Source organism: Elgaria multicarinata, chromosome 14 (genome assembly GCF_023053635.1).
Source record: "Elgaria multicarinata webbii isolate HBS135686 ecotype San Diego chromosome 14, rElgMul1.1.pri, whole genome shotgun sequence".
Taxonomy (NCBI): domain Eukaryota; kingdom Metazoa; phylum Chordata; class Lepidosauria; order Squamata; family Anguidae; genus Elgaria; species Elgaria multicarinata.
Genome location: NC_086184.1, coordinates 8,719,353 through 8,738,094, shown reverse-complemented (window position 1 = coordinate 8,738,094; position 18,742 = coordinate 8,719,353). Strand labels below are relative to the sequence as shown.

General features: G+C 44.9%; 1 protein-coding gene across 3 annotated transcripts in view; it reads left to right on the top strand.

Annotated features, from left to right (window-relative positions):
- The window catches only part of FTO (FTO alpha-ketoglutarate dependent dioxygenase), a 277,406-nt gene that overhangs the window by 110,214 nt on the left and 148,450 nt on the right, over nucleotides 1–18,742 (top strand). For all 3 annotated transcript variants that reach the window (XM_063141167.1, XM_063141168.1, XM_063141169.1), the window contains exon 8: nucleotides 15,507–15,631. In XM_063141167.1, the coding sequence (XP_062997237.1) occupies nucleotides 15,507–15,631 (125 nt within the window). The remainder of the gene's footprint in view (nucleotides 1–15,506; nucleotides 15,632–18,742) is intronic.

Sequence of the window (18,742 nt, the reverse complement as noted above, 5' to 3'; positions counted from 1 at the left end):
GTTGCGCTGTGTCGTACAGTCTTTGCGATTTTCGTCCCTTTTCCCCTTTTTTTTTGAATCGAGCTTGAAGATATTGACACAATCCATCAATAAGACGTCTCGTTGATTAGCTGCCCTTGCGTTGGGTGCAGTTTGCACCAAAGGATGTGCTTGTGATCAGCACCCTATTAAAGCACATGTGGGTGGGAAACCTCAGACCCGAGGGCCAAATTTGGCCCTCCTGGGGTCCCAGTCTGGACCACCCGGGTTCCCTAAACGGCTATGTCTCTTTCCCCTGGCTCTGTCCCCTTTGTCCAACAACAGATCATTTGGACCCTGTTCAGATGACACGTTAAGCCACGGTGGTTAAGCATTTTGAGCTAAGCGTTATGGCTTAGCGTGTCGTGTGAACCATGGTGGCTACATAACCATGGTTTAAACGCGCTCACTAACCCTTTGCTGCAAAAGGGTTAGCGGCCTAACCACGTCTTAGCGTGTTGTTTGAACGGGCCTTTGGTAATGTCCTGGTTTTGTGCTGTTTCTCCCCCACGTTCTGAAAGGCTGAAATGCCTCTCCAAAGGCTTAATTACTGGTGGAGTGTGGTTTAAGCGAAAATACGCTGGTATTTTTGCAGGGAGTGGGTTATATTTTTGACATCTCCTTTTTCCTCCTTTGGCTCTGCCCACCACTGGAATGCGGCCCCGAGACCCTCTCCGAAATGGAACTTGGCCCTCAGGCTGAAAGAGGATCTCCACTCCTGCTTTATTGTCATAAGACAGTGGTAGAGCACCGTCTTTGCAAACAGTCCCTGAAATGAGATGGAGAGGATACATGCTTACTCAAGGTCCTAAATTCAAAAGGAATGGAAATTGACAAATTAAAACTGGGATATGGGTAAGAATTCCCTGCATAGAAATACTGGCATCTGCAGTTAATAGGTCACGAGGTAAAAATCAGTCCAAAATGTTTTATTTTTCAAAGCACATCTTTGAACTGATGGATCCTGGTTTATTTAATGTAATAAATGACAGATGTTTATTATTTGCATTGTTGTATCTTGGAAAGGGGACAGTTCACAGAAATGTGGAATGCAGGTGAGCACGGAATACCGCATCCAGTTCCATTGTTCCAAAACTTTCCATGAGAGCGTACTTCTTTCTTGATTGAGAGTTGGAGTCACACTTTACATTTACACTCCGCCAATAGATTAAAAGGGCAGGTTCTACACTACTGCTTTATAATGGTTTATAATGGTTTTGACAATTGTTTGGGCCCAGGACACATTCCAAATAATAATAATAATAATAATAATAATAATAATAATAATAATAATAATAATAATAATAATATAATTTGTTACCCGCCTCTCCCTCCGGATCAAATGCAAATGCCATAAAATACATATAATTAAAACATTTTAAAATAATACATTATGAAAAGCAGCACATTATTAAAAGGCATCTTAAAATTCAACTGGGTAGGCCTGCTGGAAGAGTTCAATCTTTATAGCTTTCTTAAAATCCAGAAGGCTGTTAAGTTGACGAATCTCTCCTGGCAGGTCATTCCATAATCTGGGAGTGGCAGAGAAAAAGGTCCTCTGGGTAATTGTTGTCAGCCTTGTTTTTGTTGACTGGAGTAAATTCTTCCCAGAGGACCTGAGTGTGTGGGGCGGATTGTATGGGGGAAGGTGATCCTGCAGGTAGCCTGGACCCAAACCTTGTAGGGCTTTAAAGGTGATAACCAACACTTTATACTTTGCCTGGAAACTAATTGGCAGCCAGTGAAGAGATTTTAAAACTGGTGTAATGTGGTCACCCCTAGGTGTACCGATGACCAACCTGGCTGCCATATTTTGCACTTGTTGAAGTTTCTGGACTAGGCACAAAGGTAGCCCTATGTAGAGCGCATTGCAGAAGTCGAGCCTCGAAGTTACCAGCACATGCACTACCGTCTTTAGGTCTTCCGACTCTAGGAAGGGGCGCAGCTGGCGTATCAGCCGAAGCTGATAGTAGGCACTCCTGGACGTCGCATCTATCTGGGCTGCCATTTGGAGCGACGGATCCAGAAGCACCCCCAAGCTGTGAACGCAGTCTTTCAGAGGGAGTGTAAGCCCATTTTCAAAACATTTTCAAATTGTCATATCCTGCTTGGTGTAGATCTAGCCCAGGTTTGTACAGGAGTGCTTGTAGTTTCAATCGCATATTTGCCCAGTTGGAGGTAGGGAGATATCACATGCAACATTTCGTATCCTTTTCGTTTGCCTTCCCTACCTGGGCAAAGCAACACACACACACACACACACACACACACACACACACACACACACACACACAGAGTCCCTTTTTTTATTCCTCTGCTCCTTCTCTCCGCACTTTCCCCGAAACAAGGGCTCATGCTTAACAATAGCTACAAAGAAACCAAAAGTAGATGCCCAGATGGCGATACCCTGTAACGTGGCAAAGTGCATTGTCCGATTTATGCCTGGCAGTTTTGTCATACAATCTGCTTCTTCCCTCCCTCCCTTCGTCTTTTGTTCGGTTTTTTCCTTCATAAACACTTAAAATGTTCAAGTTGTCGGGTTAAAACACGCACCATCTTTAGAGGTCAGATGGGGCTGGAACTGGAACAGCTGTCCGACAAACATCCTAGATGGTTTTTAATTGTCTTCCCTTTCTCCGACAGCAGTAATTCTTGTTTATATTGTCAAGAGCCCTTTTCCCCCAGTGCAAGCGCACCGTACGCGGAGGTCGCATGCTTAACCCTTTGGCATGGCTACGTTATAAATGGAGTCCCTTTTGTTTTCATTAATGTGTATCCAAACCGATATACAGGCAGGATGCAGGGCAGAAGCGTTCACAAGGCTTAAATAACTTATTGTAAAAGGAAAAAAGTCACGAAGGCAAGCATATTTTTTGTCTCCATCCTGTGGTTGGTTAGCATTAGCCTTGTGCGTCCGACTGCAAGTCGGTTGATTGATTTGCCAGTGGAGTGGATCTTTGTGTGCCATGTTGATCTCTTGACCTGGAATATATTTTACTGACCTTACAGATTTTCTTTCTTTCTTTCTGTCTTTCATTCTTTCTTTCTTTCTGCTTCCTTTGTAAATGGCTTTCATTATATGAAAACTTCCCGAACAATAGGAATAACTAACTTTGGCTTGTTTTCTACATTCAGGCTTTCATTCCTTTTTCGTCCTTTTAACACCTGATGTGCCATCCAATACAATTGTGTTAAAATTTGCCCTGGAGATACAAACAAGGAGATGAGCACACCATTGAAACACTTTCCTCTTCCCCGCGTGTATTAGGAGGATACAGAACTGGGCAGACTTTGGACTTCCAGGATATGCTTTCCCCCAAAAACCCTCAAGGACCACCAAAAGGAGTAGTGGCTTGTGAGGTGGGGGCAGGCATCTCATCATCATCTATATATATAAAACGCTTAGGTATGTTTCTGTAAAGGCTTCAGCTGATACAGGTTGCTAAGCAACAGTAACAATGTGTAACGTCAGCTGATACAGGTTGTTAAGCTCCTCGCCCGACTCCTCCAAGCTTTCCAAGGTAATCCTACACACCTTTCTGCTTCTTCACTCCCCCCCACACACGAAGGGGGCACTGCCACGGTCCGGAGCATAAGCCCTGGCATAAACTCATGCGAGCTGGGTGGCTGGCCCAAGGCTGACAGGAACACTGGGGAGAGGGGGACACCTGCTCCCCCTCCCCCTGACCTCCCTGCCCCCCAGGTCTGCCAGACGGCGCTGTATCAGCGGCCTCCAAGCAGCCCGCGCCCCCACGATGATATTTAATTAATAAACTTTAAGATATGCTACAACGGCCTGCGGGAAGAGATCAGTCTTAATAGCTTTCTTAAATGCTGAGCACATAGTTCAGACCAAGAACTTGTTTTCGGTATTAGAACTGAGTTTCCAGGCACACAAGACTCCTCTTCCTGTCCCAAGTGTTCTGCATTTCAGAGGCCTAATTTGGAGCCCGTTCTCTGCCGGGGGGGGGGGGGGGGCAGCACGCTTTCTCATTGTTGCTGTTGCAAACAATAGGGCGTTAGAAACGCTTCCTGACCTCCTGCAGATCATCCAGAGATCTACCAGTAGATCTCGAACTGCCTTCTGTACACCCCTGTCATCAGTGGGCATAGGTTGCAGCTGGTGGTGGATCACTGAGCCCAGAGCTGAAGGGGATTCCTTTGGATCCCCCATTTGGAGCTGCTTTTCGTGATGTTCTATCGCACGGAAGTTGAACGTTCCTGGAGACCTAATCAGGCCATGTAGAGTTTCCTAGGTGGCTACCTCTCCGTGCCCACATCACCAGGTGGTTCCTGCTTCCCCTGCCCCCATTGCCAGGCACTTTCCAAGCTTTTGCACATCTTCTCCTCATTCCAAAATGGGAAAATGCCTCTCCTAAGGCATAGTCACTGACAGCAAAAGTTTCATTGATTAATTAATTTATTTACAATATTTATATACCGCTCCCCATTCAAAATTTCGGAGTGGTGCACAAGATAAAATAAAAACAGAGTAAAACACTTTAAAATACATTTTAAAAGAAACAAAATGTACAGTGACCAGAGCGGGTTCTTAGGGAAAGGCTTCCTGGAATAATGACGTTTCCAGGAGGCGCCAAAAGGAATACAAAGTTGGCACCTGCCTGACCTCCAGAGGCAGGGAATTCCATAGGAGGGGGGCCACCACGCTGAAGGCTCTTCTCCTGGTGGACTCCAATCGGAGGATGGGTCTATGTGGAACCACGAGGAGCATGCCCTCGGATGCCCTCAGTGGCCGGTAGTTTAGAAGGCGCTCTCTCAGGTATCCTGGTCCAAAGTTGTTTAATACTTTGTACACTAGTACAAGAACCTTAAACCTGGCCCAGTAGCAAATAGGCAGCCAGTGCCGTTCCCTCAGCAGAGGAGTTACATGCTGGAAAGGGGCAGCTCCAGACAACAGCCGAGCTGAAATGTAGCCCCATAGGGCTTCTCTGAAATAATATGCGACCCACGGGCTGAAAGACATTCTGCACTGCCGCCTTATTGACATGCATCCAATTCCTGGTACCCGCGTCTTACTCTGGACTTCTGTTCTGGTTATACCATGCTGTTTGGCTTGGACGACCCCGGACCCTGTCACATAGTTACGCACTCTCCCCCCTTTTTTGTATAAAGTGTGTGTGCGTGTGTGTGGGTCAGTTGCTGTTTATATGGCATCATTTCTGTGACGCTGTTCCCCCCTATTTATTTATCTATTTATTTTTGGTTGTTTTTGTTTTGTTAAGTTGCTTATTTGACAGCATAAATATGAATTTAGGGTTTGGGGCTTCTCTTTTAGTACCATTGAACTCCTTGAAGTGTTTCAAGTGTGTTTTTCTAAAAGACATAGTTGCTCATCCTTAGCAAACCCAGCTGAGGAATAAGCCCTCTGTATTTATATGAAAGCTTCGTTTTGCAATTGTTCCTCTGTGTAAATGGAACGTATAAATATACCGAGGAAGGCAAAGGAAGCTATTATCTTGAGAAGATGAGCCAATAATATATGCTTATCAAAGCAGAACACGGCTCTGAAAAACTGCAAGTTATACTTCAGTGAAGATTCATGCCAGAAGCAATAGTAGTTTATGGTGCCTCCCCCTCCCCCTCCCCCAAAATTGCATTAATCAGGGTAAAAACAACTTTCTTTCTTTCTTTCTTTCTTTCTTTCTTTCTTTCTTTCTTTCTTTCTTTCTTTCTTGTTATTCACCTTTGTTTACCTAATTACAGATGAAGAGACACCCTGGTATGGATCTGTAAAATTAGGTCTTAATAACCTAAGTCTGACTTATGCAGACAATTAAGGGATATTGAACATGTGGACCGAGGAAGAGATGGAGAAGAAATTGGTTTGTTTTGGTTTGCATTTTAATGCAAACTTTTCTAATTTTGTCCTTTCTGAACCAATATCCAAGCTGAAATGCAGTCAGCCTTTGGAATGTTCACTCCTCCGAATTTTGTGATGCAGTTCTCCAGTTTAAAAAGGGCATACGAAAAAAGAAATGCGTATATTAAGGGAATGTGCACAGAAAGCTGTATGTTTGTGAAAATAAAGTATGCCAATGCATTGTAATAGAGAAAATGGCTTGCAAAAATGGGCGTGTTAGAAGGAGTGCACATGAATATGCCAACGGATTTTCATGCAATTGAAAAAATATATATCTGAAATTGATCCGAAAACGGGAGAGACGGTATTTAAAGTTGGAAAAATTAAAAATTGAAAGAAACAGAAACAGACAGATTCGTCCATATCTGGAGTTAGTGACGTTGGAGAAATCTGTAATGGAATCAAATGAGTTTGGATTTCTATAAATCCAGTTTGCAGATTCTGCAGCTTTTCCCCAATTGGGTAGATTCTGTGGATTTGCGGACCATTTTTTTAACTTCCCCAAATTTTGTGCCAATAGTAATAGAAAAATATGCAAAAATTTTAAAAAATCACAGCTTCAAATTCATATTTTCCCCATAGGCTAAAGTGTAAAAAAAATTAATTTTGGGGAAATTTGTGCATTTGCACATATTCGGAAACTCAAAAAAAAAATCTGATTCTGTCAATGTGTGGACAACTGAATGAAAGGTGCCCGATGATCTGCAAAACACAGATGGAAGGGATTTTACACAAATAATACATCCCTACCTTAAGGGAGCAGAATCTTCTTCTGCACAGAGATTAAGCATGTGCAACTTATATGTGTATAGCCCCTCTAGGGTGTGGAGTAAAACTATGCGCTTATTATTTATTCATTCATTTATTCATTTACATTTCTATACTGCCCCATAGCTGAAGCTCTCTGGGCGGTTTACAAAAGCATGCATTCAGGTAGTGTCTGTAAAGAAGAGCTGCTGAATACATAGAGGTCAGGCAGGGGCAAGACATCACTTATTTTTTCTGCCTCACTTCTTGTGCGGAGAACATGCATGTTCGGCCATGAAAGAAACCCTGGGGTTAAGGATGCAGAGACAGAAGAACAAGAAGGTGTGATGGAATCTTCCATTGTGCACGTTTCTCAGCTGAATCTTATTGAGAGATTTTTTTTCCTGCCCTCTTGCTTTCAAAAGATTTACACACACACACCAACACCAGACACTTTATATAGATGAGCAACCTTCCCCAGTGCCAACCAATCCAGGATTTAAGATCGGCAGGGGAGGCTGCACTTGAGGAACGTAGCCCATGGGGCTCCCACACATGACAGAGCCTTCTCGGTGATGGCACCCTGACTCTGGAATTCCTTTCTAGTAGAGATTTAGCAGTTCCCCATGCCGTTGTCATTTAGGTGTTTGTTAGAGACATTTATTTGTACGCGCCGTTTTTCTGTTTTCTTGTGTTGTAGTGATGGTTTCATTGTATTCTATTGCGGATTCGAAATTTTAGAGTTATGTTTGTAATTCTGTTTATGTGTTGCATTGCATCGTTTGTATATGAGTTTGTTAGCCACTCTGGACTCCTGCTCCACTTAGCTTTTCATGGTGTCGAGTGTTTTGAGAGGCACGGAAGATCCCTATTCACGTATAGATCAGGCTGTGCAAAAGCCCATATTTGAATCATCAGGAGTAGTTCCCATCCAGTTTCTAATAATGGGTTGGAAAGTAATGGCATAAAACTTGTTCCATCAGCACATCCATCCCTGTAAAGGAGATCCTTACTTTCTCCTCACCCCCATTTACAGCAGGTACATCGAGAACCACACACTCACAAAACAACCAACCAGTCCCATTGGGCCAGAAGCTGAGCACCTGATCTTCCTTCGCACAGGGCAACTGGTGGTAGACAACTCTGTGGTGGGAAAGGGAACATCCCAACTAGAGCAGGCTCTGACATCTCCTTCACCTTCGTTCCATCCCAACTTGAAAGTGATACACTTCCCTTAATTCTCACTAATTGTGCCTCCATCTTAGCTCCTCGCCATCTTATTTATTTATTTATTTATTACATTTCTATACCGCCCAATAGCCGGAGCTCTCTGGGCGGTTCACAAAAAAAAAAATCTTACGTGTGGCTGAAAGGAGGAGGGAATGAATTCTTTGCAGACTCTTGTTTTCTGACACAGGAAGTCCTCTCTTACACTGAGGGTGTTTCCAAGTGTCACAGCAATCCCAACAGGATGACTCTCACAAGGAAAAATAGGCCTTGTTCGCAGGGATTTAGGCTTGGCACCAAAGTTTGGGTGTTATGTTATTCCAGACTCCCGTATCAGACCTGTTGGCCTGTGCTGGCGGCAACAGAAACAGTGCCCACCCAACCGAGTTGTGGATTCCTCCACCGCAAAACAGTGCCCACAGTCTGGGCAGCCATTCCCCCCCTGGCCTGTTGTGAATGGACCTTTGCTTATGTTGATAAAGACTTTTGTTGCCTGCTCCATGTGTATTTTACCACCTTTAGCAGACCTATATCCCTAAAGAGAGATCCTGCTGAATTAAATAGAATGTGTTTCTGTGTACATGTTCTTGGGAGCGCAGTTTTTCTGTTTATCTTTCCCACCTTCTCAAAATACAGAGCGTGAATAAGCTGACTTTTCCACCGAGGTTTTGAGAGAGGCGAATATTTATGGATTTTTTCCCTTTTGACTGGATAACTATATTAGTTAGGTCGTTCAGCGACATGGGGAACTCCCACCTCCAGGGAATGGGATTCCCCACCGTCAACTTCTTTAGGGAGCAAGTGTAATACAGACAGCTACAATTTTTTTTTTAAGTCTTCCTAAGTAAATATTTTGAATAATGGGAAGTGCCAGGAATAATGTTTCTGCCTGCATATGTCAAATGCTGCCAAAACTTTACAGAGGGGATTAAACTTTTTTTTTTAGCACTGTCATTTTAAGTGGCTTGAAAGGCAAGTGCTATTCTTTCTCCATTGGCATTTAAATGTATGAAAAAGAAATTAGAAGCAGTTTTTTTAAAAAAACACATAAACAAAAAGGATACTTTTGTTCAAGAATAGGAACACAGGAAGCTGCCTATACTGAGTTAGCTTTTGGCTTATCTAGCCCAGTATTGTCATCACTGACTGGCAGCAGCCTTCTCCAGGGTTTCAGGCAAGACTCTTTCCTAGCCCTACCTGGAGCACCTGGGGATTGAACCTGGGACCTTCTGCATGCAAAGCAAAGGCTCTACCCATTGAGCTATGACCCCTCCTTCAGAATCTGACATGTATATTGATTATGCATCTTCCTTCCTTCCTTCTATCTCCGCCCCGTCCTGCATGAAAATACATCTTAACCAGCCTTCATCAGAAAGATAACTCTGTAGGCCCCGTTCGGAAGACACCTTAAACCATGACTTTAACCACGGTGGTTAAGCCAGAAAGCCAGGCCGTGTTCGGAAGACATCTTAAATGGCTTTAACCACAGTGAATAAAGCCTTTTGCTTTATTCACCATGGTTAAAGCCATGGTTTAAGGTGTCTTCTGAACACAGCCCGGCTTTCTGACTTAACCACCGTGGTTAAAGCCATGGTTTAAGGTGTCTTCTGAACGGGGCCTATAATTCTATGTGCCTCCGATAATAAACCTCTCAGTTGTTGCATTGTGTGAACAGAGTGCTGGACTAGATAGACCCGTGGCCTGATCCAGCACGGTGCTTCTTATGTTCTTTTTAAAAAAGCATACGCCCGTTGGGGTCTAATGGACCTCAATGTAAAATCAGTATTTTTTTCCCCACTCCTCAAAGTACAGCAGAATATCTGTATCTCTCAAAATAATTCCAGAGATTCAGAAATAATTCCAGAATGCCCCATAATAAATAAAGCTGTCTTGTTTCTGTAACGGAACCTGATGATTGCTCCACAATGCTGAGAAGCAAAGGTGTGTTGTTGTTGTTATTATTATTATTATTTATTTATTTTATTTATTTATTTAAGGATTTCTATGCCGCCACTCAGCCAAAAAAAGGCTCTCACGGCGGCTTACAAAAGTATTTCTTGACAGTCCCTGCCCACAGGCTTACAATCTAAAAGACATGACACAAAAGGAAAGGGGATTCGGAGGGAGGAGGAGGAGGGGGAAAAGGAAAGCAAATTCAGGCACTACAATCTTAGTTGTAAAGTTCAGCAGTTACAGTTGGTAGCAGGAGGGAGGGGGCTCTCAGCTGGAGCTGGACCCAGGCACGATGGAGAGGTGCCTGGCTGCTGCTTCCTCCCTCACTGGTGGCCTCTGCAGTGACAGTTGGTAGCAGGAGGGAGGGGGCTCTCAGCTGGAGCTGGACCCAGGCACGGTGGAGAGGTGCCTGGCTGCTGCTTCCTCCCTCACTGGTGGCCTCTGCAGAGACAGTTGGTAGCAGGAGGGAGGGGGCTCTGAGCTGGAGCTGGACCCAGGCACGATGGAGAGGTGCCTGGCTGCTGCTTCCTCCCTCACTGGTGGCCTCTGCAGTGACAGTTGATAGCAGGAGGGAGGGGGCTCTCAGCTGGAGCTGGACTCAGGCATGGTGGAGAGGTGCCTGGCTGCTGCTTCCTCCCTCACTGGTCTATATATTATTTATATAGCACCAACAATGTACTTGGTGCTGTTGTTATTTTCTTCTTCTTTTTTATTCCAATCCCCTCACCCCACTCCGTTCTATTTTTGTTTTGTTTTATAGGTTCTGTAAAGCTAGCTGATGTTTTTAGCTGTCGCTGTGATTTCTATGACTCCAGGGGAGAAAACGCTTAATAATAATCTCTTGCCTCTCAGCTCCCCCGAGTCCCTCTTCATTGTACAGGCTGAACTAGTAAGGCTAGAACACACCGAGCCTTAAACAAGTCTATTAGGCTCACTACAGCAAGGCACTTGGAAAAAAAATAATATATATATTGCAGCGAGGAAAAGAAGGAGGGGAAAGCAACGATTTTGTAAGCCCTGCAAAAGGTCAGAAAAAGGCTTTTGGTAAGTATGCAGAGGCTAGAAATCAAATCCCATTTCCTATCATAAGAAACCAGTTGTTTTTAGCAGCAGTGGTTAATGTACTGTATGTGAAAGATTTAAGACTCACTGGGAAAGCTTTGCTCCTGTTTTATTGGGCTGCTATTGAAAAGCCAACAGCATAACTTCAACTAGGTGCTTTGAGATTTCTTAATGGGCTGTCAAGGGCAAGACACCAGGTCTCTGCTATACTTGCTCTTTCCTGTACATTAAAACAACAGGGGCCAAAATGATCATATACAGAAGTATGAATTACTTGATGCTTTCTCTGTTCCATATGGCCGGCCATGTCTTCGGCAATTAATCATGTTACAGAATCAGTTGAGTGCTCTCTGAAGCATTGAAGTCAACATTTTAGTTATACCTGTGCTAAGCAAAGAGGGGGAGGAGGTAGGTTTTTTTGCAGGCGTAAAATAGAAGGATGAGAAGCTACTGGCGCCAATGTCTGAGCAGCTGGCTTCTATAAACATTCTCCCCCCCCTTTTCCCTCCCCTCCCCTCCTTTCCCCCCTTAGCTTTCTTCCACAAACAGGGGCCATTTTTCAACATCATCCCAAAACCAAAAAAAAAAACCCCAAAAGACCCAGAAAAGTTGTTGGGTGAAACTTTGATATCAAGCAGGGAGCGCTAAAAAACAAAACAGGCTGACATTTCAAGTGTAATGTGTCAAATTGCTTGAAATATACTGGTGGCTTCAACTGTAGCATTGTCAACAAGGCATCTTAATATGCCATGTAAAGGGTGGAGGTCAGGTGGGAACTTACTGTTGATACGGATCAGGTACCATTGATGTACAGCAGTCAAGTCTAACCAACGTTTATGTTTTGTTAAGCTACAGTAACAAGCCATGGGTTGGATCATAGCAACATAGGAAGCAACCTTGTACTGGGTCAGACCGTGGGTCCATCCAGTCTAGTGTTGCCTCTGGAGAGGCCACCAGTAAGGGAGGAAGCAGCGGCTAGGCACCTCTCCACCGTGCCTGGGTCCAGCTCCAGCTGAGAGCCCCCTCCCTCCTGCTACCAACTGTCTCTGCAGAGGCCACCAGTGAGGGAGGAAGCAGCGGCCAGGCACCTCTCCACCGGGCCTGGGTCCAGCTCCAGCTGAGAGCCCCCTCCCTCCTGCTACCAACTTTCTCTGGAGAGGCCACCAGTGAGGGAGGAAGCAGCAGCCAGGCACCTCTCCACCGTGCCTGGGTCCAGCTCCAGCTGAGAGCCCCCTCCCTCCTTCTACCAACTGTCTCTGGAGAGGCCACCAGTGAGGGAGGAAGCAGCAGCCAGGCACCTCTCCACCGTGCCTGGGTCCAGCTCCAGCTGAGAGTCCCCTCCCTCCTGCTACCAACTTTCTCTGGAGAGGCCACCAGTGAGGGAGGAAGCAGCAGCCAGGCACCTCTCCACCGTGCCTGGGTCCAGCTCCAGCTGAGAGCCCCCTCCCTCCTGCTACCAACTGTCTCTGCAGAGGCCACCAGTGAGGGAGGAAGCAGCAGCCAGGCACCTCTCCACTGTGCCTGGGTCCAGCTCCAGCTGAGAGCCCCCTCCCTCCTGCTACCAACTTTCTCTGGAGAGGCCACCAGTGAGGGAGGAAGCAGCAGCGAGGCACCTCTCCACTGTGCCTGGGTCCAGCTCCAGCTGAGAGCCCCCTCCCTCCTGCTACCAACTTTCTCTGGAGAGGCCACCAGTGAGGGAGGAAGCAGCAGCCAGGCATTTCTCCACCGTGCCTGGGTCCAGCTCCAGCTGAGAGCCCCCTCGCTCCTGCTACCAACTTTCTCTGGAGAGGCCACCAGTGAGGGAGGAAGCAGCAGCCAGGCACCTCTCCACCGTGTCTGGGTCCAGCTCCGGTTGAGAGCCCCCTCCCTCCTGCTACCAACTGTCTCTGCAGAGGCCACCAGTGAGGGAGGAAGCAGCAGCCAGGCACCTCTCTACCGTGCCTGGGTCCAGCTCCAGCTGAGAGCACCCCTCCCTCCTGCTGTCAACTGTAACTGCTGAACTTTGCAACTAAGATTGTAGTGCCTGAATTTGCTTTCCTTTTCCCCCTCCTCTTCCTCCCTCCCAATCCCCTTTCCTTTTGTGTCATGTCTTTTAGATTGTAAGCCTGTGGGCAGGGACTGTCAAGAAATACCTTTGTAAGCCGCCATGAGAGCCTTCTTTGGCTGAATGGCGGCATAAAAATCCTTAAATAAAAATAAATAAATAAATAAATAAAACACTGACTGGCAGCAGCTCTCCATGGTTTCAGGCAAGAGCTTTTCCAGGCCTACCCAGAGATGCTGGGGATTGAATCTGGGACCTTCTGCATGCAAAGGAGATGCTCTACCACTGAGCTATGGACCCTCCTGCATCCAAGATCTGCCTTCTGCGAGAGGAAGAGCCCCACTTCTTTTGGGGGAGATCCACCTCCCCCCACCCACCCACCCACCCACAAACACACAACTCTCTATTCTCTTCTCGATGGGCTGCCCTAGGAAGGAGGGAGTGGGGAAAGTCCATGTTGACTTGATCCAACATAAATCCAGATCTAACCGCCAAATTCTTTCAAGCTGGATCATTAACAGAGGTTGGAATAGATGGACCTCGAGGCTTGCAAACACAAGTTTTGTGCGCACACCCCCTACACGTATTTGTTTTCTATTGATTACTGGGCATTGGACTGCTGTCCTTGAAGTGAGAAGAGCTTAGCAAGCGCTCAGAGGTTTATCCTGCTAATCTCTTTGGAAAGACTAACGTCTTTCCAAAGTGCGTTAGATCTCCTGGTGAAAACCTCATTTGTTGACAAAATAAAGCGGGACGCCGAAAATGGAACAGTCCTGTTTGCTGCTTTAGTTTTGGCAACCGGGAGTATTTGTGTGAAATTGCAGCACTGTCCCGAGGGAAGGGCTGGGGGATGGCCGTGACAGGAGCCCAGTGCATCTTCGGGGTGCAAAGATATCGAGGAGAATGATTAGCCACGAGAAAACCAGCTGTGAGCTTCCAGTGGCAAGCTGGGGGATGTGATCTCTCTGTTGGGTCTGTTCAGGATGTGCTTTCGCCAGCACTGGGAGCAGAGGAAAGATAGCTTCAATGTATCCCAAACATTAGCGCCCTCTGAAAATTCTCTGCTGAGAGACTGATGAGATAAGACAGACCTGCATGCCCTGTTTGTTTATTCTGCTGACCTCCCGTCCCAAGCATCTCTTGAGGAAGAAGAACCAAAATTGAGTCCAGTTTTCAGAGCTGAAGGCTTCACTCAGCGTTGGGTAAAACTAGGTCTCTGTAGACAATTATCTGTCATTAAAGATCGTTAAATGAATGGAGAATCCAGGTTTGACCTTTCTTTGATAGGACACATGACTTTCAAAAGAAGATCTTTGCGTCTTTTAGGGAGTAGTACTAGAAAAGTTTTTGACTGATTTTTTCTTTATCAGTGTTGATTTGAGGAAATGGCTTTCCCACTTGATAAAATCTTCGACTGAGTTTCTTGAACCCTTGACCTCTGACTGTCAGGGCACATCTTCTAACCTTTATTTAACTCAGGTTCCTAAAATGGAGGGGACACCGGAAACCCTTTAATGCACCATGTTTATTCACTTAAGCTGCAATCTTGCCCAGAGTCTCAGTACTGAATGTCCCATTGGGAACAGTGGGATGCGACCAACCTAACCACGTTTATGGACAGGGCTATTTTTGTTTTTACTGTGTTTAAAGCAAAGCCCTGCCGTTGTTGTTGGGTTACAACTCCCATCATCTTTGGCTATGCTGGCTATGGTTGATGAGAATTGGAGTCCAACAGCATCAGGTGGGTTCCCCACCCCCAGGTGGTTTTAAATTTTGGATAATATGTAGGGCCAGGGGAAAGGTGTGTAGGAATTAGGACCCTAAGTGAACCCTGATATAGCTGGATTGACTGTGTAAAGGCTTACGTACGAATACCCCTCACTGACTTACTCCTGAGTAAAAATGCAAAGGATTGGGATGTAATATTGGTTTATATATATATAATGCATTCAGATCGAGAAGAGTTACTGTAATTTGGCTAAATGGGGGCAGGCCTGTATTTTCAACATCAATATTGTTTCTCAGGGATAATATTTTTCTTAAATGTTTTGTTTGATTGTAAGGGAATGGAGGACGAGCAAGACATATAAAATCCGCATACAAAGCTTTATTACATATAACCCCAGCTTACATCAGAGGCAACCCAAGAAAAGCCAAGACATTTCTTCCCAATCATTGGAGTGGGGAGGCAAGCTCTATGCATAATTTCTAATAATAGTTCGTCCACGTAGGACAGAAGAAAAAAAGGAATTCTGTCTGGTGAAAATGAGACCAAGACTGCCCAGTCTGTCATGTAAACTTAGGGCAACGAAGCTTTAAGGTTTTACCTCACATTCCGTGTACTTTGATTAAATACCAAAGAAATGGCGGCCATTTTTGACCATCATTTACTGTATTGATTTGCACGTAGTGGAACCGTAATAAAAAGGGCCATTGATTTACTGTCCTGATTTGCTTATGGGCTTTTTAATTAATTTTATGCTTTGTTTCCTATTTTTGTTTTGTGATATTTATGGTGTTTTCTCTTCTCTCCCCGCCAACCCCCCTCCGCCCCTCTCCTCCTCCACCCCCAAGACAAGTCTACTGCTCTGTGAATTCAGAAAAGAAGAACAGATGGAGGAACAAAGGGACGACAGAATCAGCTGCATTCTGCCCCTCCTTGCGGAGCGTCAGGAGTTACGGCAGGAATGGCTTGCGAGGTGAGGAAGTTGAAGGGAACGGAAAGCGTAACAGGTCCATTTTTTAAAAAAATGCAAGCATGTTATGGGGAGAGGTGGGGGGCATCCAAAGTGAATGCAAGGTGTGGTTTGAGAATCTGCCAAACCATTTATATGGGCTCATTGACACTTTGGCCTAGTTCTCTAGGTTCCATTGAAGGCTGGTGGCTCTGAAAATCCATACAGCGATTGAGTCAGAACCAAAACATGTTCAGCACCCTGGATAGCTCCTTTAGAGTTCTGGCTGGTTTTGACTAAAACCCAGAGTGGATGGTTTTAGTCAGAACCAGGATGTTCCTGGTGGTTCCACATAGACCCGTCCGCCGATTGGAGTCCACCAGGGGAAGAGCCTTCAGCGTGGTGGCCCCCCTCCTGTGGAATTCCCTGTCTCTGGAAGTCAGGCAGGCGCCAACTTTGTATTCCTTTCGGCACCTCCTGAAAACGTCATTATTCCAGGAAGCCTTTCCTTAATGACCAGCCACATTTCACTGTACATTTTGCTTCTTTTAAAATCTATTTTAAAGTGTTTTATTCTGTTTTTATTTTTATTTTATCTTGTCCACGGCTCTGAAATTTTCAATGGGGAGCGGTATGTAAATATTGTAAATAAATAAATAATTTTTCAGCACCACCATAATCAGAGCCATCTGCCTCCACACCTAGTTTCTGGCTTGTACCACTTCACATTGCAGGTGGTGGTGGGCACTCACATGATGGAATCCATGAGGGGGGCTTCCGACGCACATGGAACATTGGCACAACAAGACCAGAATGTTTCTTCTTGATATCCGCTGTTCAGTGTGGAGGGGGCATACAGGAGCATGTGCAGTGGGCATCCAGGAGCATCCAGTTATGCGTGCCCCTCCCCCGGTCTGACGTGGCATTGGTGCTGCTCCTCCACTAGTGAGAACTGGGCCGTTATCTCAACTGACTCCAGGTCCATAGCCACTCATGTGGTGGTAGTGGTGGCGGTAGATACTGCGGCCATATTGTTAGCTAAAACATTAATATATGTCATCTAATGCATTTAGAGATACTTGTCCTCTGAAATAATGTTTAATACCTGTTTGTTTTGATAAAAAAAGATGGATCGAGTGCTTGCCAAGAATCCCTCTACCAGTTGACTGCAAAACAGATTTGGAATGCAGTTCACATGGTAGTGATACATTTTTATACACGTGTAAAATGAACACAGGAGTACAAAGGCTGCATTGAGCAGAGGGCCAGACTAGGTGATCTCTGGATACCCTTCCAACTATTCCATGATTCTATGCGTACAGCAGGCAATAGTATTTGGACAGGAGACTGCAGTAGATGTCCTTATCCTGAATTACTTTTGAAGGTGTGAGGATAACCAAACGTTCTGAACTTCAGATGCCTGAGAACATACTTTGAGGAAGGCATTGTTTGAAGGTGTGTGTATTTGAAATGATACCGGTGGGGATGCTGAAGAAATCGGCCAAGGACCCGCATGAAGTCAGATTCTTGAGAATCCAACTTGTAGAGTCCGCAGCAGGCTGTCTGTCCTGCTTGTGCATCCTCTGGATTTCACATGTCCCCCCCACCTTTTAAAAAGAGCAAAATACGCCAATTACGGCCATAATTAGAGTAGTTTACACCATTTGTCTCTGTAAAATGCTTCGTTATGTGTAAGTTATATAAATACGTATACATTTTCATATTACTAAGATTATTATTATTTATTTATTTATTTAAAACATTTATATAACGCCCTATATCATTAAGATCTCAGAGTGGCGTACAGATAAAAACATACAGTATAAAACAATAAATATACACAGTTAAAAACAAATTAAACCATGATCCAAGTTAAAACAATATATAATATAAAAGCAATAAAAGCAGTGTACATGGTGCTGTACATAGTAAAACAATAAAATAGCAAGGCCCTGCCGCATAGGCTTACATTCTAATAAAATCGTAATAAAACAATAAGAAGGGGAAAAGAATGCACCAAACAGGCACAGGGGAGAGTAAAACTAACCATATAAAAGTAAGGTCAAAATCAAGTTCTAAAAGCTTTAGAAAAAAGAAAAGTTTTCAGCTGAGCTTTAAAAATTGTAATTGAATTGGAAGAGAATTCCAGGCATAAGGGTCAGCGAGAGAAAATGGACGAAGCCGAGCAAGAGAAGTAGAGACCCTTAGGCGGGTAAGAAACATGGCAAAAAGTACACTAATTACGGATGTAATTTGACGGAGATACACTAATTGCAGCCGCAAATGACGTATCTTCCCCTGTTTCAAGAGAGAAAAAATGCACAAAACTCAAAGTACATCTGCCGGATCCGGGGGAATCCACTGAGCCCCAAGAGGGCTGGATTCCCCAGTCCTAGACAGACCTCCCCCCAGATTGAATATTGAGGGGGGTGGGTTGTACATCCCTAACTGCCGGTATTGTTGCTTTTAAGTCTGCACATAATGTGACTGGTATTTATGGACATACATTTTCCCTGGTGTGCTTTCTTGCTTTCTATTATGTTGTGGTTAGTGAGGAGACATTCTCACTTCATCTTCCGTTGCTACTGTGCGTAAAACATATAGAATATGCATTAAAAGAAAAAAGAAGCCCAGACAAAAGAATCTCTTGTGGGCTTTCCCCCTGTATTAACAGCAGTACGTATCAGCTGGTCATTTGGCCCAATTCCGGCTTTGAATATGTGACGGCAGATGCCAGTAAAATTAACGTGAGTCCTACTGCTAGCCTTACTGAGCCCGATGGGTGGACTTCTGTGAGTGTGATGTTCCAGCTTCTGCCAGGATACACCAGGTGTGCCATGTCCAATTTAGCAGTTCCGACGGCCACTGCACATAATGCACAATTGTCCCTGGTTCCTTCAAAAAGCCGTCACAGCTATCAAATGTGACACAACGTCTCAGCATGATGGGTCTGTGTGGATTTCCAGAACGCTGAAGAGCACTCCCTCTTACTCACACACACACACAAGGTGAAGTGCTCGTGATAACAAAAGCAGTTGCTTTAGCAATGTGTGTGGGTGTCTCAAGAATGTGTTGTATTGTAGAGGGGATTTGATATTATCGATCATAGGTACTGGAGCAATCAAACACTAGCTG